The sequence below is a fragment of the Bos mutus genome, chromosome 9, assembly GCF_027580195.1.
Source record: "Bos mutus isolate GX-2022 chromosome 9, NWIPB_WYAK_1.1, whole genome shotgun sequence".
In the NCBI taxonomy this organism is placed as follows: domain Eukaryota; kingdom Metazoa; phylum Chordata; class Mammalia; order Artiodactyla; family Bovidae; genus Bos; species Bos mutus.
The window spans coordinates 95217210-95240898 of NC_091625.1; the positions used below are offsets into that span (position 1 = coordinate 95217210).

Below are 23689 nucleotides of genomic sequence, written 5' to 3' on the forward strand. Positions count from 1 at the left end.
CAGACAGATGGAAAGTCGTTTGCTCTTTCACTAACCATGTCAGAGAACATTGGAAAAACATTCGTTTTCCCAGTCTGCCCTTCTCGTAAGTTGATAGTTGCGCTGTTTGCATAGCTGACCACCCACTGAAGCCAAGGCATGTGAAACTGCTGTCCACTAAAATGGGCCTGAAAGTCACGTGGGACCCACCCAAAGATGCTACCAATAGATCCGTGGAGCATTACAACATTGCCTATGGGAAGTCACTGAAAAGTCTTAAATACATCAAGGTGAATGCGGAGACACACTCCTTCCTTATTGAGGATGTGGGTAAGTGACCCTCTGTCTTGTTCCCAATCAGAACTAACTGTCCACTTCCATTCTCCTTCCGTTCTCAGGCTGACTATTTGGGAGACAAAAATGGCACCCAGTGGTTCTTTGGTTCTTGGGTAGCCAAGGTTAAGAGCCTGTTAAACAACAGCCTTCATCTTGCTCATAGGCTTCCCATCCTGCATTTGAATTCCTGGATCTCTCTCCAAATTGATGTAGGAAACAATTCTTAGTTTCTGGATGTGCTTTTAGAATATACGTTGATTCTTTTTTAGCTCATAGAAACTTGACTAGTGGACAAGTTTGTAGTCTGACCTTGAGATTTCTAATTTATAAACCAGTTTATAATTAGGGGTTAGTTAAACAATGTGTCCCTGTAGGGGTGTATGGTGTGTCTTGCTTTGCCATATCTGATTCAGAGATATAACATTTCTCCCCATTAAATTTGCTTCTGCAAGTTTGGAGTATTTAACATTTTACCTAAATATATTGTTGTATCAGTGCAGGTGTAGGTGGTTTTGAACTTAAACTTTGAGCTACTTCCAGTGGATCCTCTGTATTCCCCTTTCTTAGTCCCCCTGGCCTGAGACCCCATTTATTCTACAGCCATCCCGTGGTCCAGCCTTAAGATGGATCCTACAGAAGTCATAGAAGTCAGCACCTGTGATAACCAGGTCCCCCTGGCCATGTTAGCATTCTGCTGCTTTCCCTCAGTGGATCAAAACCAACTCATGGCTCTTTCCTGTCTTCATGGCTCCAGCTAAACGTACATTTCTCTGAATCTCCTCTGTATCACTAGGGCCCCAGAATCCGACTGTGATGTTAAATGGAGATTCTATCCCACAAAGGCATGAGCAGGGTCCCAGTTTCTTGCTCACCCCTTGGGTTGTGAGGTTGACTGCAAAGAAGAAAAACATGCAAAAATAAAGCCCTAGAACTCACTGAAAACCAAGAGTATCCCCACCCCTCCCCTGCACCCTGCCCCCGGCAACTTCCTGATGAAAATCAGAAGTTTTCTGAAGCAAAACAGAGACATTTGGATGAAATTTCTTTGAAATACGAATAAGCTCAGAATGAAGAGAGAAAGTGCTGGCGATGCCTGGTTTTGCTTTTTGTCCAAACCTACAGCATTTCCCAGTTGGTCCAGCAGGTCGTGCCAAACCTTAAATGCCACCAGGTCCCACGATGGTCAGATAGAAGGCAGACCAGTCTTGAGCCCAGTAGGGGTCCCAGATGTGTCACTGGTCCTGGGCCCCTGGCTTGAGAACCGAAGTTTTGTGAAAGGAATGTTCCTCACTGGGAGAAATGCAATGATCGTTATTGCCTTTGACAGAACTCTTACCTCTCGAGCCCTTTATCCCCTCAAATGCCCACAAGCTTTCATCTCTTAAAGGAGTTGGCACCTATGCTTATCTTTCACATGATAATAATTCATTTTGGGGAAAACCAGCACTACCAGAGTTTTGCTTTTCAAAACTGTAGGTTCAAGGTACCCTTGCTTTGTAACATGGTATCTGGGTTTTCTTTTGCATCCCAGCAATTTCAGGATATCAGCTAGAGACCTTCAACCTTGATCCCTAGATGCATGTCAAAAAGTGTAGTCCAATTATTTCAGGGATAGCATTTCCAAGGTCTCGGGAAATGTTTTTTCTATATCTTTTGACTATTTTTGTTGAAATAGTCAAAGAAAACCTGCACACATAGTAAGGGAAATATTTTATTGTGAAAAGAAGAAAATTTCATGAGGTTCTACTTATTGCAGTGTAGATTCCCCATGTGCTAAATTTCTTGAGTTACAGGGAAATGTTCTTACAATTATTTTGGAGGTTGGGAAGTTTTCTTTGTCGTTACTAACACTGTAGGTTAAAACATTTAGTGGACAGTGTGTGTCTGTTTCCTACATTGATTTCATGTTAAAAAAACTCGAAAGCTTATTTTTGTTGATTGCCCATGAATCCAGGTTTATTACACATATCATGTGCTTTGTACTAAATAAATTCTGTGTTCTTTTGGTCAGATGTGCTTCAATTGCCTGAGACCAATGTTAGTGATTTTGATTAAAGAAAAGAGAGAAGTTAGACCGGTCTCTTAATTCAGATTTTTATATTTGGTTATAACTGGTATGAGGCAGACAGTGACTTAAACTGTCGTTCTTGGAGATGTGAAACGGTGGCTTGACATGAACCGTGTGTTTCAGAACCGGGGGTAGTGTACTTTGTGCTGGTTACTGCAGAAAACAGCAATGGAGTGAGCCGTCCTGTTTACAGAGCGGAGAGCCTGCCTGGTAAGTCTTACCTTAGAATTGGAGGCTATGTTTTTGTGACTTAGACTGGGAAATTCTTTGCTTCTTCAGGTCAATGCAAATCTAGAAATCATTAAGGAGTTCCCAAACAAGAAATTTTTAGACCTGTATAGCAAGCTGAAAGATTGAAAACTAGGAGAAATTTATCCCTTCTTCTAAAGTACTTTTGATATAGGTTACTAGTGCTTTGTCTTAAGTTTGGGGGTACTCACTACAGTTAACCATGTATAAAAGACCGAAAATATGTGTTGTCCATACAGTTTAGGGGTCAGGTCACTTGGATGGCCTGAGCAGATCCTTTGGAAGATTGTTGAGAAGACCGTTGAAATGTACATTGAGGGATGCAGTGAAGTGTGGAAAATCAAGTAGTCCTCCTTTCTAACGATCAAGTTGCATTTTCCTAATTTAGGAGGTGAATGGATCAAGATTGATGGTTTTCCCATTAAGGGTCCAGGACCATTTAATGAAACCGTCACAGGTACTACTTGCTCATTCGGTTCATGTCTTCACTGAAGCACCATCTCGAAAGAGGGCTGTGCTTCTGTCACACACATGTGCTCACAAACCTTCATTTAGTTCCCATTGCTAAACTAACACACACGCCGCACGTTTTGGTCGATCTGCACTGCACTGGATGGACCAGACTGCAGCCAGTATTGCTCATTCCTCACGGCTCTTTCATGTTCTGGTGTGGGGGTATGTCCTTGTCTACATCTGGGGATGCTGTTGCTCTGTTAACAGGCAAATATGGTGGTTGAGATGGCAGTCCTGGCCTGATAAGGATATTTACAGCTCTTCTGTGTGTGGATGCAGAAATGAATGGAGCCCACCAAACAGTGGCTTTATTGGCTAATGTGCTGCATCCAGGCCTTCTCTCCTTTCTGATGCATGGGATACTTTGTGATCTGTTCGATGATCTGCCTCCCATCTCTGCTCCATATTTGTATTCACCTGTGTTTTATCATTTGGATGTGGGTGTTGTCTGACTGTATCGTTCTACTTGTTGAGAGAAGTGTTGACATTTCTTGTTGTGTCTCGAATATGTTTAATTAATGGTTAAACAGTAATGCAAAATGAAAGCAGTTATTTCAGAGTGTGGTCTAGTACATATCCTAAAGGCAATGTGGCAAGGCATGGTGTTTTTAAATACACCAGTCTGGTATTATTGTTGAGAGGAAGGTGAGTATGTTGAAACCAGTGACCATAATCTGCCTCTCAGGTCAGATTTGATGGGTGTAGGCAGTTTTCAAAGACCATTTTATAAAAATAGGGACTGGAAGAACAAAACAGCCTGAAAAAGAAACTGAATTTTGGGAAAGGTGATGTGTTCTTGTTCAAATATGCTGGACTTAATGTAATGGACCTGTCTTATGGGTGATTGGTGATGAGGGCAAGAGGTAGGCATGGGTTAGGAGCCATGCTGAAGAGTGAGAGTTGAAGTAGGAAGAGTGATGAGAGGCTGAGAATTAGGAGAGACAAGAGTAAAGCCAAGGATCAAACTTTGGAAGACATGAACAGTGAAAGAGTCCAGAAGGTAGTACACCTAGAAAATGTGCAAAATAGGAAGGGTGTTTATTTCAGAGGTTGTCTACTCCTACAGATACACATGTAAACATTCACACCTTTTACTGACAGATATATTGTGCCTTTGAGCCTTATACTTTGTCTTTTAAATAACCATTTTATTTTTAATCATCTTCCTGATAAAGTTTTTGAATGGCAGTTTTAGAATGAGTAATATTTTTTCTTAAGTAGTTCATTTCTTATGCCATCTTTAATAGAAACAGGCTTGTGTGTGTGTGTCCTTTCTAAGTAAGCATGTGGTATAGAAACCCTGGGAATTGAGAATCACAGCCCAGTTCACTACTGGATTTATGACTGTGAGATCCTTTAACCTCTCTCTGCAGGAGCCTCTGTGGGTTCTTGATGCCAAAGAATGCTCTGCTATAATATATAACACTGTATTTGTCATACATGGTGCTAAGAAAGATCCTGGAAGAAATTTTGCAGTGTACGATGTAAAGCAGAACTTTAATAAAATGCATATCCAGAATGAATAGATTTAGCTCCAGAAAAAAAAAAAAAAGACATTTCATTGTTAATGAAAATAATAAAAATAATTTGTGAGAAATTATCAATAAGTGACCAACCTTGCATCTGTACCTTTTGAAATAAGGCCTGGTAAATATGCTATGCTATTGAGGAATGGTTAATATATGATAATCCCATTAAACAAAAGAAGTACTATTTTTGATTTGCACATCAAACATGGTAGAATGAATAGTGTCTTGCACTTATAAACAATGCTTTTTTCCTCAAATGTATGTACAGTCTATTTTGATTTAATAAAATACAGTCTTTAAATGCAAAAATAAAGAAGCAAACACCCAAGAAACCCAACAACAACAAAGGAAGGGATTTGTCCTAGAAATGCAGATATTAGCATCTGCATCTGGTGAGAGGCCCCAAGGGTTAGCTCCTGTGCTTTGATCTGTAATACCTCACGTTCTTCCAGTGTTTATTTGAAACTAGAGGAAAATCCATTCTTTTATTCTGCTGGAAACTGTGGCTTCCGTTCAGATTTCAGAAGGCCTCTTTGCTGGCTGGACATCTAACTTGACCTCATTGTCTTTACTTAAAAATAGGACTTTAGTTATGTAATTAATTCATTCAGTGCATGTGGTTTTCTAGGCACAATTCTGGGTGCTAAAGATATAATAGTGAATAAGATTGACGAGGGTTTGCCTTAAGACTATATTCTAGTGGGAAAGAAAGACAGTAATTGTTATTCGGTTGCTAAGTAGTGTCTGACTCTTTGCCACCCTATGGACTGCAGCACTGTAGGCTCCTCTGTCCTTTACTATATCCCAGAGTTTGCTCAGATGCATGTCCATTGAGTTAGTGATGTTATCTAACCATCTCATCCTCTGCTGCCCCCTTTCCTTTTACCTTCAGCTTTTCCCAACATCAGAGTCTTTTCCAATTCATCGGCTCTTTGTATCAGGCGGCCAGGGTATTGGAGCTTCAGCTTTAGCATCGATCCTTCTGATGAATATTCAGGGTTGATTTCCTTTAGCACTGACTGATCCTCTCGCTGTCCAGGGCACTCTCAAAAGTCTGCTCCAACACCACAACTCAGAAGCGTCAGTTCTTCAGTGCTGAAGCCTTCTTTATGGTCCAACTCTCACATCTGTACCAGACTACTGGAAAAACCATAGCTTTGACTATATGAATCTTTGTCAGCAAAGTGATGTCAATGGCTTAGCTTTTTAACATGCTGTCTAGGTTTGTCATAGCTTTCCTTCCAAGGAGCAAGTGTCTTTTAATTAATGAATGGCTGCATTCATTGTCCACAGTGATTTTGGAGCCCAAGAAAAGAAAATCTGTCACTGCTTCCATTTTTTCCCGCATCTATTTTTGATGAAGTGATGGGACCGGATGCCATGATCTTAGTTTTTTGAATGTAGAGTTTCAAGCCAGCTTTTTGACTCTCTTCTTTCACCCTCATCAAGAGGTTCTTTTGTTCCTTTTCACTTTCTGCCATTAGAGTGGGAAAGAAAGACAGTAAGCAATGCAAGCAGAGAGTCAGGCATATAATCTGTATGAGTTTGGTAGGGATGCCATAACAAAATATCAGAGACTGGTTATCTTAAACAGTAGATATTTATTTCCTTACAGTTCTAGCAGCTCGAAGTCCGAGATGAAGGTGTCAGCAGGATTGATTTCTTCCCAGGTCTTTTTCTTTGGCTTACCTTTCCTCTGTGGCCATGAATCCTTGGCTTGTCTGTGTCCAGATTTCTACTTCTTCTAAGGACACCAGTCAGATAGGATTAGGGCCACCTTTGTAGCTTCATTTTAACTTAGTCACCTTGTAAGGCCCACGCTCCAAACACAGTCCCATTCTGAGGTAATTTGGCTTAGATCTTGAACATAAAAATTTGAAAGGGGAGGGAGACAAAGTTTAGGCTGTAACAGGATCATAAATTCCTTGAAATATGAGCAGCACTGTGATACAGAACAAGATGGTGGCACCAGGCCGAGACCCTCTGGGACTGTCTGGGACGCCACATGAGGGGGGACGAAGAATGTGCGGTGAGTCCTGGAGGCAGGCAGGAGCTGAGTGATTTTCAGATGGTCACTCATACAAATGTGGATGCTCTTATAGGGCTAAGCAAAAATGCAACTCTAGGGCAGAAGTTTTGGCTTCCTCTTTGGTCACTCATCACGTATCTTTTTGTTAGAAAGTGGTCTTGGTATTTAAATGTAAACTCTCTCCTGTTGAGATGTAAACCCATATCCCTTTGTTTGTCCTTGGGGGAGAGATGTCACAAGTCCCTTCACGTATTGGAATCCTATTATTCAGCTTTCCTGCAGACTTTTCTGAAGTTGTTTTTGCTTTTCTTCTATGACTGGATCTGGGTAATCTGCTCTGTGCAGAGCTGGGCACTGGGCGTCAGGATGAGAACCACGGTCCATCTCTGCTTCCAACCAGACCACGGGCTCGGAGGGTAGTTCATGGGCTTTCACCGAGCTGTTCATCTGGGAAATTTTAGCTCTCAATAGGCTCATAAGTATTTTTAGTAATGTCGTGGTTTTCTAAAAATCGAATCCTTTGTGCTTTCCTCAATCGATGGAGCCCACACTAGACCCAGAACTGAAATAAAACTTTGATTTATACTTTATATTTTCTTTCCATTCTATTTTAGTCCATGAAACTTACTAATTTTTTTTTGACAGTTAAATTACAGCTCAGACTCAAGTTTAGCGTAGAGTTCACAATTCTCTTAGGCCATTAAAAATTGTTTATTTCTGGCTGTCCTGGGTCTTCTGTTGTGCGGGCTGTTCTCTAGTTGTTGTACTCGGGCTTCTCATTGTGGTGGCTTGTCTTGCTGCGGAGTGTGGGCTCTAGGCCACTCAAGCTTCAGTAATTGTGACATGTGGGCTCAGGCATTGAGGCTCCTGGGCTCTAGAGCCCAGGCTCCATAGTTGGGGCACACGGGCTTAGCTGCTCCTTGACACATGGGATCTTGGGTTAGAACCTGTGTCTGTGTCAGACTTTATTTTTTGGGGCTCCAAAATCACTGCAGGTGGTGACTGCAGCCATGAAATTAAAAGACGCTTACTCCTTGGAAGAAAAGTTATGACCAACCTAGATAGCATATTGAAAAGCAGAGACATTACTTTGCCAACAAAGGTCTGTCTAGTCAAGGCTATGGTTTTTACAGTAGTCATGTATGGATGTTGAGAGCTGGACTGTGAAGAAAGCTGAGTGCTGAAGAATTGATGAATTTGAACTGTGGTGTTGGAGAAGACTCTTGAGAGTCTCTTGGACTGCAAGGAAATCCAACCAGTCCATTGTAAAGGAGATCAGCCCTGGGTGTTCTTTGGAAGGACTGATGCTAAAGCTGAAACTCCAGTACTTTAGCCACCTCATGCGAAGAGTTGACTCATTGGAAAAGAGTCTGATGCTGGGAGGGATTGGGGGCAGGAGGAAGAGAGGACGACAGAGGATGAGATGGCTGGATGGCATCACCGACTCGATGGACATGAGTTTGAGTGAACTCCGGGAGATGGTGACGGACAGGGAGGTCTGGCGTGCTGTGATTCATGGGGTCACAAATAATCGGACATGACTGAGCGACTGAACTGAACTGCTGCATCGGCGGATGATTCTTTACCACTGAGCCACCAGGGATGCTCCCTCTTAGGCCGTTTTCACCAGCATGATTCCCGTGGTCCAGCCATTCCCTTCCTTATCACGGTCACCCCGACCTCCAGGCTGCTCCCCGAATCCAAACAGCTTGAAGGCACGTGGTTCATTATGTGCATCTCCACACTGGCGTCCCAGACTGCACAACTTCAGTGCTGACAATCCGTTAGACAGTCTCCACTCCTGTTCCCTAGGATGAAGCTGCTCCCCTCCAAAACCTAGAATCATGAAATTTTTCAGTGCTGTCATGTCATTAGATTGTCCAGGCTTCGGGTCTGTAGACACTTCCCATTGCCAGACTCCAGAAACTGTCTCCTGGCCCATTTCTGGCTTATTTTATCTTGGTGCCAGCATTTCACCACACTCATGTCAGCACAGCCATGCCAGCTGCCCCCTATCCCTGGCTGTCTGGTTTTCCTTTCTGTGTGCTAATTGCTGAGCCTGTGGGAGAAATAAGAACTAAGCTCATCCACCTTGTGACAGCTTCCTGTAGCTGGTTTTCTAAGTTCATCTGGACCCTGGGTTCTGCTTGGAGATTATTCTGTTTGTCCTTTCTCAGTTTCCTTTCTTTCTCTCCAAAACTTGGCCATTTTCTTCAAGTTCCTTACTCCACCTGCCTTCCCCTCCTGATCTGCCCTCCCACCTGACCTTGCTTCCTGTCTCCCTGGGAAATAAAGGTCATTGGGGTGACATCTCTTGTCTCCCCTCCCTTGACTTCTAAGCCTTCATGGCTTCCTTCCCTTCTCCTGGCTCTGAGGAAAGGTTGCTATTACCGCTTCTCTCTCAGGCTGACTTCATATACAGAGAGCTTCTTTGCAAGTATGGTTAGGACCCAAGGGCTGTTCTGGATTCATCCTTGGAGCCCTCCCCTCCCCTGTAGGTCCTGGCTCAAAATCTAATTTGGGCAGCTGTCAAATTATTTGACAGTGAAACTATGAGACCTGAAAACTGAAGCTTGGCATCTTTCACTTCTTCCTTGGCAGTCCTGTCATAGGACATATCTGTGGATATACCAGGAAAGATGTCCAAGCATGTGTTTTGATCTTTTCAATCAGTACTTCATCAAAATGAGCACCCATCTTCAGGTGCATTTTCTTGCTAGTTTGTTTATGTAGATGTGAAGTGAAGTGAAGTCGCTCAGTCGTGCCCAATTCTTTGCAACCTCATGGGCTGCAGCCCACCAGGCTCCTCTGTCCATGGGATTTTCCAGGCAAGAGTACTGGAGTGGGGTGCCATTTCCTTTTCCAGAGGATTTTCCTGACCCAGGGATTGAACCTGGGTCTCCTGCCTTGTAGGCAGACTCTTTACCTTCTGAGCCACCAGGGAAGTTCCTATGTAGATGTGACTGATGTGGTATTTGAAAACTCTAATCCCACTGTTTTGAGATTGCCTCCTTCCCTAATCTCTTGGTTTAACAGCATAATGAATCCATCCAACCATAACCATCTGCACCGCTGACTCTTACACCCCAGAATCAGGCTCAGTCAACAGCGAGACCCTTCAGACGTCTCAGCCATACAATGATGGGGCTCCCCAAATAGGCTCCAGGCTCCTTTCTAAGAACCCTCTCAGGTTCTAAACTTCCTTTTAAGGTTCTAGGGTTCCTTTCAGCTCTGACATTTCATGAATTAACAACACTAAGGCACTCTGAATGAGTGGTCCTAAGCTTGGCAAGCCCTTGGGAACCATTGCTGAGAAATGACTGCCTTGGTCTCCACCCTACTGAGAATGTTTTAGCCCAGCAAATCCTGAACTCATCTTGGCCAAGGAAGAAACACTGAATTATAGATTCTGGGTGTTGAGGTTGTGAGTGAATACACAGAGGCGCACAGGATAAAGAATCGTCTCCAGTGATACACTGGAAGTGCTGCCTTCCTTCTCTGGGTGCAAATGGCAGGCTTTCTGCCAAATGAGCCAAGGAGACACCATGTTAACTCACTTAAACTGACCCATGTTGGTATGACTGGGTAAGAGGAGCCGCTGAAGTGCAGCGATAAGCAAACCACATCCTCCATTGCTTCTGCCCTGGGGGCACTACCGTGTAACCTGGAGCCAGATCCTGGCTGCTGTGGGCCGGACTTGAGCTTTAAGTATTCCCTGCTCCAAAGTTTTAAAATTAATTATGAATCAAAGACCATCCTCTTTTCATATACTAGTTTCAATTTAAAAAGTCTCTGGCCCACAGGGAATTAATAATGTCTATGACATTATTTTTCTCAGTAGCTCTCTCATGCAATTATTAGATTTTTTAAAGTATGCAGTTTGGAGGGCAGACCTGGTTTCTGGCTCCTGACCTGGGGGGGTGAGCTCCTCGAGGGCAGGACAACTCATTTTTATATCTCCAGAGCCTGGGCTGAGCACAAAGTAGGCGCTCAAGGATTGTTTACTGGGTGAAATGCATTTAGAGGCTGCTTCTGCTCCACATCCATGCCCAGGAAGTTGAACTGTATGTCAGTAGCTCGGGCACCTCCATCTCATTCAGCCACTGACTGTAGGGGTGGCCCCAGCAGGCTGCTTGGTCCCCCTAGAATGGTGCTGTCACTAGTCAGCGGTCCTGGTTCTTGCCCACTGTTTCTTTGGAGGGGCCTGGGTGAAGGATGGTGTTAAATGCATTTGGAGACCGGAGTTCCTCAGGGCTGGTTGCTCTGTGGAGTCAGGCCCACCTGCTGTGAGCTCACCTCCCTCCACGTTCAGATCTTTATCCTTCCATGGCTCAGATCTCTTTATCTGGGTGCTGGTTTCCAAGCTGCCTCTCACATTATAATGTGGTTCAGTTCAGTTCAGTCGCTCAGTCGTGTCCGACTTTTTGCGACTCCACGGACTGCAGCACGCCAGGCCTCCCTGTCCATCACCAAACTCATGTCCACCCATGAGTTGGAGTCCACCCAAACTCATGTCCATTGAGTTGGTGATGCCATCCAACCATCTCATCTTCTGTCATTCCCTTCTCCTCCCACCTTCAATCTTTCCCAGCATCAGGGCCTTTACAAGTGACTCAGCTCTGCATCAGGTGGTCAAAGGATTGGAGTTTCAGCTTCAGCATCAGTCCTTCCAATGAATATTCAGGACTGATTTCCTTTAAGATGGACTGGTTGGATCTCCTTGCAGTCTAAGGGACTCTCATGAGTCTTCTCCAACACCACAGTTCAAAAGCATCAGTTCTTCATGTGGTTAGAATGTGGTTAGACTTCATCAACCTCAGAGTCCATTCTTTTATTCTAAAAAGTAGGCAAGAGAGGCTTGCGTGCAGATGTTCTTGGGCGGGACTCCTGAGTTCCATCCCAGACAAGGGTGCTGTGGGAAGGACTTAGCACGGGCCAGCTGCCTGGAGGAGGCAGAAGTTGTTGGACACCAGGGCTGAAACCCACATTTTGCGGTGTTTCATCTCCCTGTCTACACTGATGAATGAGAATATCTGCGCATAGTTTTTCCTTTCAGTGAATCCTTAAGACGCAGATAACGGGGAGCGAGGCCCTTCCCTCCAACGGACGGGTGCTTGTTTCAGAGGCTGAGGAGTGGCCGCTTTGATGGAATGGGCAGGGGCTGTGGGCGGCTGGGAAGATGAACTGTCCCCACAGTCCTCGTGTGTGGGCCTTGGGTGCAACGTCAGCCGACCTTGCCCTTGCCTCCTGGAGGAACCTGCAGTAGTTAACAAACCCAATGTCCTGGTGGAGCCAGCATCTTGGGGGCTGGATGCCATTTTCTGAGTATCTGTCACTGGCTTTTCTTTTGGTGTCTGAGGGCGGAGGAGGGCAGGGAGGAGCAGTAGGTGATGCCCTTGAAGAGGGGTGCAGCTTCTTATAAAGGATATCTGGGCGTGTAGACATCTTTCCCAAAAGAAACCACTTTCTTTGCTCAGTTGTCAACCTATTCAGGTATTGTAACTGGACCTTTCTTTGCAGGTGACACGTTGGATAGCACTAAAAACTGAGCTAACCAATAGCTGTTTAACAGAAAAAGTGCTTTCATTTCTAGAGGACAACTGCGTCGCCAACTCTTTGGCTCCCAAATGAAACAAATGCAGAAGAGCTTTAGACAAAACAAACCAAGCTGCAAAAACCTGGGAAAATTTTCCCTTAGGACATCTAACACCCCTTTCTCTTAGCTTACCTCGACCAGGAGGCTGTCTCTGTGTCCACAGTGAGGTGAGGAAACACCAGAGGTCCGCATTTCAGCCGTTGAGGAACTCAGAAAAGGAGGCTCGCTTCCTTTGCTTTCTGGGTTCCTCCGGGGCCCTCAGGAAGTGCCGCTGAAAACTGAAGCACCAGCAGATGGGTCCAGATCAGATGCTCCAATGATGCCTTTTTTCATCATGTAAAGTTTCACAGAGGAACCTTTACAGCTGGTCCCCTGCAAGATTTCCCCTCTTGCCTTCCACGCTAAGTCAGTGAGGGCTGGGCCAGGGATGGGGAACAAGGGAGCTGGGGCCAGGCTAGGGCTCACCCCTGGTGCAGGTGGCTGAGGACCTTGGCAACTGATATCGCTGTTCCAGGCTTATCGCTGAGCCACTGCCCTGAGTAGGAGGCAGGGACCTTAGCTAGCTCTGCCTGCGTGGCAGTGGAGAGACTGCTGACCTAACGGACACAGAGAGTCCCTCAAAGGTTTTATGATCTGTGAGATTGAGGGGCGTGTCCATGCAGACGGTTGTAGGGCCGCTGAGTTCCTGTGTAGAGTTTGCCCCTGTTGTTAATGTCCTGCTGGCCACCGTCTGGGGGTGACTCGGCCTCTGCCGCCTTGGTCCTGTGCAGTGACATTGGTGGTGTAGTCTTCACTGATGTTCATATAACCGCTGGGATTATAGGGCCTTTGGGCTTCCCTGGTGGCTCAGACGGTAAAGAATCCACCTGCAACACAGGAGACCTGGGTTCGATCCCTGGGTCGGGAAGATCCCCTGGAGGAGGGCATGGCAAACCACTCCAGTATCCTTGGCTAGAGAATCCCCATGGACAAAGGAGCCTGGCGGACTACAGTCCATGGGATCACAAAGAATCAGACAGGACTGAGTGACTTTCACTCACTGGGATCAAGGTCAGTAACTGTTGACCTTTTTGGATGACATCCTGGAGCTGCTGATATCCCAGTCATTCTTTGAAGCTTCTCAAACTGGGTCCTCAGAACTTGCGAGAACATCGCACTGCCAGGAAAGCATGACGGGAACTATTTTCTTGGCAGAGACACCAGGCAGGTCCAATGGGAAGTGTTTTCTTGGTGGCCGGTCATTTAAAATGTTATTTTTGACTCTGAAGACAAACCAAAATATTATAGGGTAGTCTATACAATTTAAATGCAATTTTGAGATAAAACCGAGATTGTGGATCAGTTACCAATGCTCCAGGCTTGTGGGGGCCGAGTTTGTTTTCTTCCATGTTACATGAACCTCAGTGAAGAGCGTGAGGGGCTCTGTGCAGCGGTAAAGTGATCCAGCACTTCTGTGAAACAGCCAAGTCAAACAAGATGGTTGGAGTGGAGTGGTCCCAGGGCGGCTGGAGCATCTGCTTTGTTTCTGAGATGGTCCTGCTGGAGTTTTGAGGACCACGTTTGTGGCTCAGATGCTGGCGGCCTTGTGTCAGCCTGTGGGGTTGGCCTCTGTCTACACTGTCCCTGGGTTCCCTGTAGCTTCCTCATCTGGTGACAGCCAGGATGTCCCCGCATGACCCTAGGAAGCAGGGAAGAGGAATCCATGAAGAACTGGGCAGGGGGGCGGTAGAAATCTTAAACTGGTGGCTCTGAGGTTTGTTTGCTTTGAAAGTTAGCTTTACACGCTTCATAAAGGGCTTCCACAGTCCTAACATTACTATCATTAGTAATTGGCACTGATTTACTTGGGGGCGATCAAGGTTCTTTATTTTTCTTTCAAGAACTTCTCTTTTCTCCCAATCCCTGAAAAAGCAGCAGGAATGGACCGACTCCGGTTGATGGCTTAGGGGCGCTGTGCCAGTGTCTCTAAAGGATGCTGAGATTCGTGCCTGTCAGTCTAATTCTCCCCTTGGTGTCCACTCTGCTTCCCCAGCAGGCAGCCAAGCCCTGGGAGACTGAAACGTGGGTAAATGTAAGGGGAACGGTGTGATGAATGGCTTCTGATGGGACGAATGGACCCACATTCCCTGGAGGGCAGCCAGGCCCTTGGGAACTTAGCCAGCATCTTCTGAATGCAGAGATGCTCATGATATGGCAGTCCTAGATAGACGGTGATGCCTGGCTCCACAGAGCAGTCCTTCCCCAGAGGGGCTCCCAGGGGGACACTCTCCCAGACGGGCACTGTGTGTATGCCACAGTGTGGCTGCAGGTGACACCAACTCTGCAACCACTGTGAGCTTCTAAATAGGGGTGGAGAGAACCAGGGATGCAGCCCCAAAAGCCCTGGGTTCCAATGCCAGCTGGGTGCCTGATGCTGTCTGGCTTGGAGATTCTCCCTTACTCTCTTGGAGCCTCACTTCCGTTGTCCGTAAATGGGGTGTTTATTGGGTTATCATGAGGATGCTTGTCCACTGCCTTACCTGGCAGGGATCCAGTCGATGATGAAGGTTGGTGATGCTCTGACAGACACTGTTTTGAAGTGAAGGCATGAGATTTCCTTTCCTCTTCTTGGGCTTCCCTGGTGGCTCAGATGGTAAAGAATCTGCCTGCAATGAGAGAGACACAAATTCGATCCTTGGGTCGGGAAGATGCCCTGGAGAAGGGAATGGCAACTCAGTCCAGCATTCTTGCCTGGAGAATCCGGTGGGCAGAGGAGGCTGGTGGGCTACAGTCCATGGGGTCGCAAAGAGTCGGACATGACTGAGTGTCTAACACTCTCTTGTTAAATAGCTGGGCTTGTCCAAATAAACTGCAGTTCAGTGCATCGTTAAATGTACAGAGGGCTTTGATTGGAGAGGAGACTGGGGCATTAACGGGAGACTTTAGAGTAAGTGTTGCACATCTGGTTGTTGGGGAGAAGAGCTCTGGGAGCCTTTGCAGGGGGACTGTTGCAGCGGGACTGAGTGTGGGAATTCACCTGGGAAGAAGGAGCCCATGACAGACCAAGGCTGTCAGGTGTTGCCAACCTGCCCGTACTCTGGCCTTGGCCAGCATCGGCGGGGAGGGCACCCAGACTCAGCATAGGGGCAGCAGGCATGTGTCTGGTTCCTCTGGTTGAGACAGCTGGTGTCATTCCCCCTCCCCACCCCGCAGTGCACCTTCCCTCCCCGCCACGCCCCCTCACCTCTTCCTAATCAGGCTCTTTCATCGCAAGTGCACAGAAGCTCCCGAATCTCACCTGTCCTGGATACAGGTGGGAGGGGGTGTGCTTCCACAAGTCCCCTCCTACCCACTGCCAAGGTGTTCTGATGCACAGTGCAGTGTGAGGACTGTGGTCCAGCCTCGTGGGTGGATTCCCACCCTCAGACCAGTGTCCCTGGTGGCCTTGAGGTCTGATGCCTGGGAAGGGTGGGGAGGCCGCCTGGGGCCGAGGCTGGGCGAGGGGAAGGGCGGCTCTTACTGCCCCGTCTGCGTGAAGCTTGGAGGCCAGTGCAGTGGGTGTCAGGTGGGTCAGTGGGACAAACCACTTGCTCTCTGAAGCTCTAGACTGAGGGATCGACTGAGGGATCCCTCACGTTCTCCTGGAAACAGGAATGTCCTGCTAGTTGAGACCGAGCCAGGGAAAGTGGTCACCAGACAGCCGGGGCCATGGACTTTCATTCCAATGAAGAGGAGGGGCCGGCTCAGAGTGGTGTGACTGTGAGATGCTAACAAGGACGAGGAATGGTGCTTTCCGCTTATGGTGCAAACAAAGCCAGCTGGGTGTCGACAGCCTCGTATATGAGAAGGCTTTCAGTGTAGAGTCTTTGGCAAGAAGTCCACTTCTTTTGCAACCGTCTGGTTCTGAAGGTGAAAGTCACTCAGTCGTGTCCGACTCTTTGCAACCCCGTGGACTATACAGTCCATGGAATTCTCCAGGCCAGAATACTGGAGTGGGTAGCCTTTCCCTTCTCAGGGGATCTTCCCAACCCAGGGATTGAACCCAAGTCTCCCTCATTGCAGGTGGATTCTTTATCACGTTCTTTGAAACACATTTTTTTTTTTTTTTTGTGCGCACAGAAAACTCTGATGCAACCACAGCTCACCTTCTGAAAGGAGCTGGCTGCCCACCATGAATCTGATAAAAGAGGGTTTTTATCACGACCGATCACAAACACAATGAGCACTTAATGTGTCCTTGATAGATGTCAGGACAGTGTGAATTACAAAACCCAGTAACAGAGACACTGCTTGACCAAGGAGGAAGCTGAAGTTCGAAAGGCAGTGAGACGTGGATTCAGATTCAGACCCTGGCTTTCGAGCCCATGGAAGCCCAATTCAGAAGCTACGCGTTTAATAGCGCTGAATTGTAAATGGGCAAAGAAAGCATCATGTTGAATTTTGGATTTTTTTTGTGTGTGAAAAGAACAGATTTTTTTGACTCCCTATGATTTCAGAATACTTGCCAATTTGCATAGCTGGCAGTACTCATCAGGGGAGATGTTCTAATTCTGCCTGGCTTTCAGATGTTGGTTGTAGTTTACATGGGAAGCGTTTCACCTCACTGACGTGCTTAGTGGACGGTGTGTGATTAATCGATGTAAGTCTTCTGAGATCAATTCATTCTGAGCAACATCTACCTGGTTGAATGGTCTCCAGAGCAATGGAGGGAGTGTGTCCTGCCAGGTTCAAAATATACTTAGCACGGGTGGATGTGAACATCATTCCTCTTGGCAATGGTGACTTCCTGTTTTCAAGAGAAAAGGCTTACAGGGATTTATTAGAAAATTTTCAGAAGGCTTCTGTGGGGCTATCACACACAGCTTAGAGAAAACACTTAGGAAATCTCACTGCGAGTGAACTTGAACCACAGGAACAGATTTTCTTCATGTGTACATCAGCTTAAAAGAAGGCTCCCAGACGATCTAGAAAAGATCTATAAAAGCTAATTGATGGTGTGTTTCATCCAGAGCATTAAAGAAAGGAACTTTTCAAAGTACTTGAAAAAATTGGGGCTGGCTTTAGGGCTGAGTACAGCGGAATGACATTGTCACCTCACTCTGGTTTCTAGAGTCGGTGGCCTTCTCTGGTTGCTAAGGACAACCTGCTGAGTAGCTTCTCTGGCTCCTTAGTTATACTGTCTGATCCACTGAAAAAAATGTATACATGCTGGCTGGATCCCTTCTCTGTTCACCTGAAACTATCCCAACATTGTTCACCGGCTATACCCCAACTCAAAACTGTTATTGTTGTTCAGCTGCTTAGTTGTGTTCAACTCTTTATGACCCCATGGACTGTAGCATGCTAGGCTCCCCTGCCCTTCACCATCTACCAGAACTTGCTCAAAATCATGTCCTTGAGTCAGTGATGCCATCCAACCATCTCATCCTCTGTCGTCCCCTTCTCCTCCTGCCTTCAGTCTTTCCCAGCATCAGGGTCTTTTCCAACGAGTCAGCTCTTTGCGTCAGGTGGCCAGAGTATTAGAGCTTCAGCCTCAGCATCAATCCCTCCAGTTCAGGGTTATTTCCTTTAGGATGGACTGGTTGGATCTCCTTGCTATCCAAGGAGTTTTTTAAAAAAAACCAAAACACATACCTGCAAATGTGAGGCCTACTGTGCAAGGCAGTATGCTCACACTTGGAAGGGGGCCTGTCCAGCTTAGAACCCATGTTTCACGTTTATTAGCAGAAGAGGTTGGGTGGCTGCTGGGATGGCATGAGCGGACGGGGCTCGGTGGACAAGCGGGGAGGCTGGCATCAGGGTGGCTGCATTCAGCCTGCTGCTTGGCACTTAGCCATGCGGCCGTGGGTCAGGTACTTCACCTCCCGATCCTCAGTCTTCTTGTGGGGATTGTGACATCTGACTTCCTCGCCTGAGAGATGTTGGAAGGACAGTTAAAACGAACCAAGCAAGAGCTTGTAACCAAGTGTGAGGTTCTCTGTAGAAGAGAAGTGTGATTGGTCATAGGGCTGGCCTCAGCCCTGTTGCCAAAGCTTGCTCAGCAGGCCTGGCTTTGTTTTCGAACCCTGGTGTGGAGGGTTGGACTGCAGCCCGGAGCCTGGGGCTGGGGGGAGCCCATGCGGTCCGAGGGGGCTGCTGCTGTCCCTGCCACTGGGCAGTGTGGCTGAGATTTAGTGGGCCTGGCCTGGGCCAGGATCTCAGGCCAAAACCTGTTTCGTCTGGGACAGAGTCCCTTGTTCTTGGAACCTCCCCTCTTCCTCTTCCTCAGGGACCCCGGCACTTCAGGACATCCCAGTGGTATTTTTCCTCCTTTCTGTTTGTTTGAAATTTTGCTCTTGAGTGTCAGGGGTTATTTGTTCTGGAGCACAGGCCCACCACACTCCCCAAATGAAGAAGAAGTGTTAGTCGCTCTTTGCGACCCCATGGACTGTAGCCCACCAGGCTCCTTTGTCCATGGAATTCCCCAGGTAAGAATACTGGAGTGGGTAGCCATCCCCTTTTCCAGGGGATCTTCCTGACCCAGGGATTGAACCCGGTTTCCTTCACTGTCGGTGGATACTTCACCGTCTGAGCCACCAGGGAAGCCCCAAGGCCCCGAGGCGAGGCTTGCTCTCCACCGATGCTGGCTCCACTGTGAAGTAGATGAGCTGGCCGGGTCTCAGGGCGGGGGCCGGGCCACAGAGCCGGGACGCCATCTCTGCTCAGTGATTTACTGCTTAGCTGAATCTTGTTAGACCCATGCATGTGTTTTCGGTCAACTTGCCCATGTTGCTGGAGATCATCCCAGAAGTCCCAGACGGATGGGTGGCTCTCTGCAGTGGTGGGGAGAGTGGTTGTGTCACTCAGGGCTTTAGGACAAGAGTGAGTGGAGAGGGCAACCCTGAGGCTGGGCACATTGGTGACAGCACCCTGGACACCCACCACATTTGCCGCTGCCCCAAGGAGGTAGCCTGTGCCCGCCGTGGGGGTGGAGGGGAGCCTGCCAGTCCTGCTGGGAAGAAGAGCAGTGCAAATGGCCTGTGGCAGCTCGAGCAGGTGTCATTTCTCACGTCTGCATCACCCAGGGTCCCTCGAGGAGGTATGAGCTTTTCTTAAGAGTAAATGAATACCATGTATTATTAGCAGACAGAATTTTTAAATAATTTATTTTTAATTGAAGCCTAGCCGCTTTACAATATTTGTGCCATACATGAATTAGCCCTAGGTGTATATATGTCCCCTCCCTCTTGAACCTCTCTCCCACCTGCCGCCCATTCCCACCCCTCTAGTTGTTACAAAGCCCCAGTTTGAGTTCCCTGAGTCATATAGCAAATTTCCATTGGCTGTCTATTTTATATATGGTAGTGTATATGCATCCATGCTACTCTCCCCATTCATCTTACCCTCTCCTTCCTCCCCACTGCCCTATTCATAAGTCAGTTCTCTAGGCAGACATCATTTTCACGTTATAGACTTCTTAAAAAAAAACGAAAGCCCTGATGCCTGCCCAAAGCTGGACACTCTGGAACCAAACGCCAGCCTCAGGGGGTTTACCTGGGAGAGGCTGTGGGCTCGCTCATCAGAGGGGCTTCTGATAAAACAGTGTGCTGTAGGTGGTGATAGTTTGTGTTGGAGGCACACAGAGTACAACTTGACTCGGAAGATGTAAAGAGAATGAAGCCAAGTTTTCTGCTTCCTTTAAAATTTCCTCTCTTGACCTCTGTTCCCCTGCCTATGGCTCACGTCAAGTTTCATAACTTTGCACAAAGCTGAAAATGATGCAAACACTATTCCTGAAAAGTTAAATTTGGTTGTCTATTTTGTTCTGATGCACGTTGTCCAAAAATGTGCTGACTTCAAAAACCAAACCAAAGTTTCATCGAGACTAAGCATGCCGCCCCTTGTCTAGATTTTGCATCTTGTGAGTCGTTTTTACCAGATATTTTCACTACCAGCTTTTAAAAAACGATTCTTACCCTAGCCCCACAAGTGGACAAGGTCTGTTCAGCAGTGACACATGCTGATGAAGAAAATCCACAGTCACCCACAGATAATGCAAGCGCTTAATGAGATTCGACAGTCTGGATCTTTCTAGAAACATTGAGCGTCCTGTTCTTAGGAGTATGAAGGAAGAGGTCCCCATTGGGACTCATAAGCAAAATCAACTCATCGGATTAATGTAGGAACTCATTCCATGAATCAGTACTGTGCTGTTAATGAATTGGACTATTCGTACTGAACACTTGAGACAAATTTTCTTTTCAATTATAGAGATGTGCATATTTGTCCTTTCCATATTGCTTGGTGGTCCCTAATTTTTATAGAGGCTAGATTCTTGAAATGGAGAGCCCATCTCTGAACTTGGAATAAAGCTGAGTTGAGTTCACATCACCAGGGTGCAAGACAAAATTTTAAATAGTTAGTTTATTGACTGTGCTGTGGGATTAAAAACAAAAAAAATCTCCATAATCACTGCTTTGTGTATTGGGGAAAATATTTGTTGAACCATGATATGATATTCTTTTAGCAGCCTTTAGGAATGAGGGTGCCCAGTGACTGATTAGGTAGCTGCAGCTAATATACAAAAGGATATTCCTTTTGGTTTGAAGACACAGTCTGGTGACTGACTTCTTGGCATAACCATTTCCAATGGCTATTATTATGCTGTTGAAACTCACGCCAACTCATGACATTTTTTGTTTGTTTGTTTTGTTTTAGTTAGTGTTAAAATATTCACTTAGGTGGGAATTTTCCAGTCTAGTAAAATTAGAATTGGTGATGGGGGTGATGTATGTAGGGGAGGAACGATGCTTGGGAAATAAACCTGGCTTACATAGCCAGAGAGACACTCACTGGGTCACTGGATCCCACGAAAGGGCTAGAACGTGGCCCGCTGTCAGAAACAGGCAGTGTAGTTATCACGTAGTCTGTAGCCCTTGTTCCCAAACGTATCATCAGCTCTTAATCGATGGAAAAGCAAAACTTCGAACATTAAATACTGGCCTTGCTTTGAGAATGTTAACTATGAGAGTGACTCCTGAGACTTATCAGCTTAGTAAGAGTGCTGGAAATGGATTAATTTAGCAGGAAGGCAACAGCAGATGTGGGGCATAGCAGCAGGGTTTGTCTGAAGGGGCACAACTTGGACACGCCAGAGAAATTAAGATCAAAACCAGAAAGCAGGATTGAGCTCTTAGTGAGTCCCCATAAAGACAAGGAAAGCCCAGTTTTTTTCCCCAAACTTATAGAGGAAAAGCTTCCAGGAGGACAGTTAAAAATAGCATGAAAGTGTGTTTGCTATATTTTATGCTGACCCTTTGCTTTCACCAGAGGATATATAGTTTTTGGCTTTAAGGGGGCAAGAGGAAATAGATGAAAAGGAACACTGTAAAGCATCCAGGATTTCTGGCTGGCAGTCTCACACATGGTATGTTTTCACTTTAAATCCTTGAGACCTCTCGGCCTCCTGTGTGGGGTGGATACCAACTGTTGATACCCTTGGGGGAAGAATGTTCTTACTAGAACTGGTTACCCAAAGTGGATGTCTTAAGCCCAGCTGCTGATTGTTGTGGCTCCATCTTTGGGCACGCTTTTCCCTCCTCTGTCGGGAGCTCTGGGGTTTGCTGTTTAACGGTCTTGTGTCATGTCCTCTTTAAGAAAAGGACGTGCCCAACAAGCCCTTGCGCGTCCGAGTCCGCTCCTCCGACGACCGGCTGTCCGTGGCGTGGAAGGCACCGCGCCTGTCTGGAGCCAAGAGTCCACGCCGATCCCGGGGCTTCCTTCTGGGCTACGGAGAAAGTGGCCGGAAGATGAATTACGTACCACTGACGAGAGACGAGCGAACGCACGAAATCAAAAAGCTAGGTGAGTTTCATGTTCATTGCCTTAATGTCTTAATGATCTTGGCGATCATTTTTAGATCTTGAAGCTCTTTTGAACAGAAAGTTGTCTTTCGGCTGTGATGTTCATTTTCCAGGTGTTGCAGTTATTCGGAAATTCATTGTTCTGCCTTCCCTCCACGCCTCCGTCCTTTTCACCTTCCATTATCGGTGGGACAAGGCCGCCCAACAAGTGTCCATCAGCAGCTTCCTGATCGGGGTCGTGCTGATGCCATGATGTGGGTCGGTTTTCTGGATGTGCCGGGGTTGGGGGGCGGTTGGTGGTGGTGAGCCTAAATGCTTTTCCCATCTTGGCTCTGCTTTCACCATTTAGCTTTTTTAAAAATATAATTTCATTTGTTTATTTTGGGCTGTGCTGGGTCATCATCGCTGCGCGGGCTTTTCTCTAGCTGTGGCGAGCGGGGGCTCCTCTCTGGCTGCAGTGCACGGGCTTCTCATGCAGTGTCTCCTCTTGTTGCGGAGCATGGGCTCTAGGGTGTGTGGGCTTCAGTAGTTGTGGCATGTGGACTCTAGAGCTCAGGCTTAATAGTTGTGGCCTACAGGCTTAATTGCTCTGAGGCCTGTGGGATCTTCCCAGAGATCAGGGATCGAACCCATGTCTCCTGCATTGGCAGGCAGATTCTTTACCACTGAGTCATCAGGGAAGCCCCATCGTTTAGCTTTTTAAGCTTCATCTTAGATCCTGGGGCATTGGACCTTGGGTCCCATTGAGATGAAGTGTGGTGGCAGCTGATAGAGCCTGTGGACCAGGGCTGCCCTCCTTCCTCTTTGCAAACTCTGATGCCTCTGAAGGAGGCATCGAAGCATCGGCCGTGGAGGCTGAAGGAGCATTTACCAGGAGAGGTTGTGAGCTTGGTTGCCTGGTTCGAGCCCTGCTTGCCTTGCTCATCAACAGGCCTGGAGAGTGGACACGGGCCATGCTCCGAGGTGGGGCAGCGATGAGCCCTTGCTCCCGGCATTCCTTGGGGGTGGAGACCCTGCAGCACCCCTAGAACACTGCTGCTTTTCCTCCTTCCTTTACGCTCCCTTATCTACATGATGAGTTTGGCAGGAGGCACCGGGCAAGCATGGCTGGGCCCTTTCCTTCCGCATCCTGTAGGGGAAGCTGGGCTGCAGAGCATACAGTCTGTTCCGCTCCTCTGTGGCTGAGTTGTGGAGGGCCCAGGGTTGCTGGGGCCATGAGGTCTGTCTGCCTCTGGGGTTTGGTCTGACCTGCCGCAATCCTCCAGCTTGGTGTGCACCAGCAAGAGGCACTGTGCCCTCCCCCACTGCTTAGTCTTACTCCCTTCCTAACTGAATCAGTGCTCAGGCGAGGAAGAGGGTATGATTCTACTGGGTCCTGCTGAGACTCCAGGGGGATACGGGGGTCTCATCACAATGCAGTCATGGCCTAGCTCCCAGCACACGCGATAAGGGGCTGGAGACTGACCAGGGCAGGTTTGAGCTGCTGGAGGCGCTGAGCGGGAGGCCGGGCTGGATTTCCTTTCTGAAAGATCCTCGGAAGTTACCTTACTGCTCTGCTCAGACACCCGC

General features: G+C 47.1%; 1 protein-coding gene across 1 annotated transcript in view; it reads left to right on the forward strand.

Moving 5' to 3' along the window:
• Positions 1-23689, forward strand: part of FNDC1 (fibronectin type III domain containing 1) — a 109985-nt gene that overhangs the window by 28806 nt on the left and 57490 nt on the right. Inside the window, exons 2-5 of the mRNA XM_070376973.1 lie at positions 115-309; positions 2507-2593; positions 3021-3089; positions 21915-22121. Of these exons, the coding sequence (XP_070233074.1) occupies positions 115-309; positions 2507-2593; positions 3021-3089; positions 21915-22121 (558 nt within the window). The remainder of the gene's footprint in view (positions 1-114; positions 310-2506; positions 2594-3020; positions 3090-21914; positions 22122-23689) is intronic.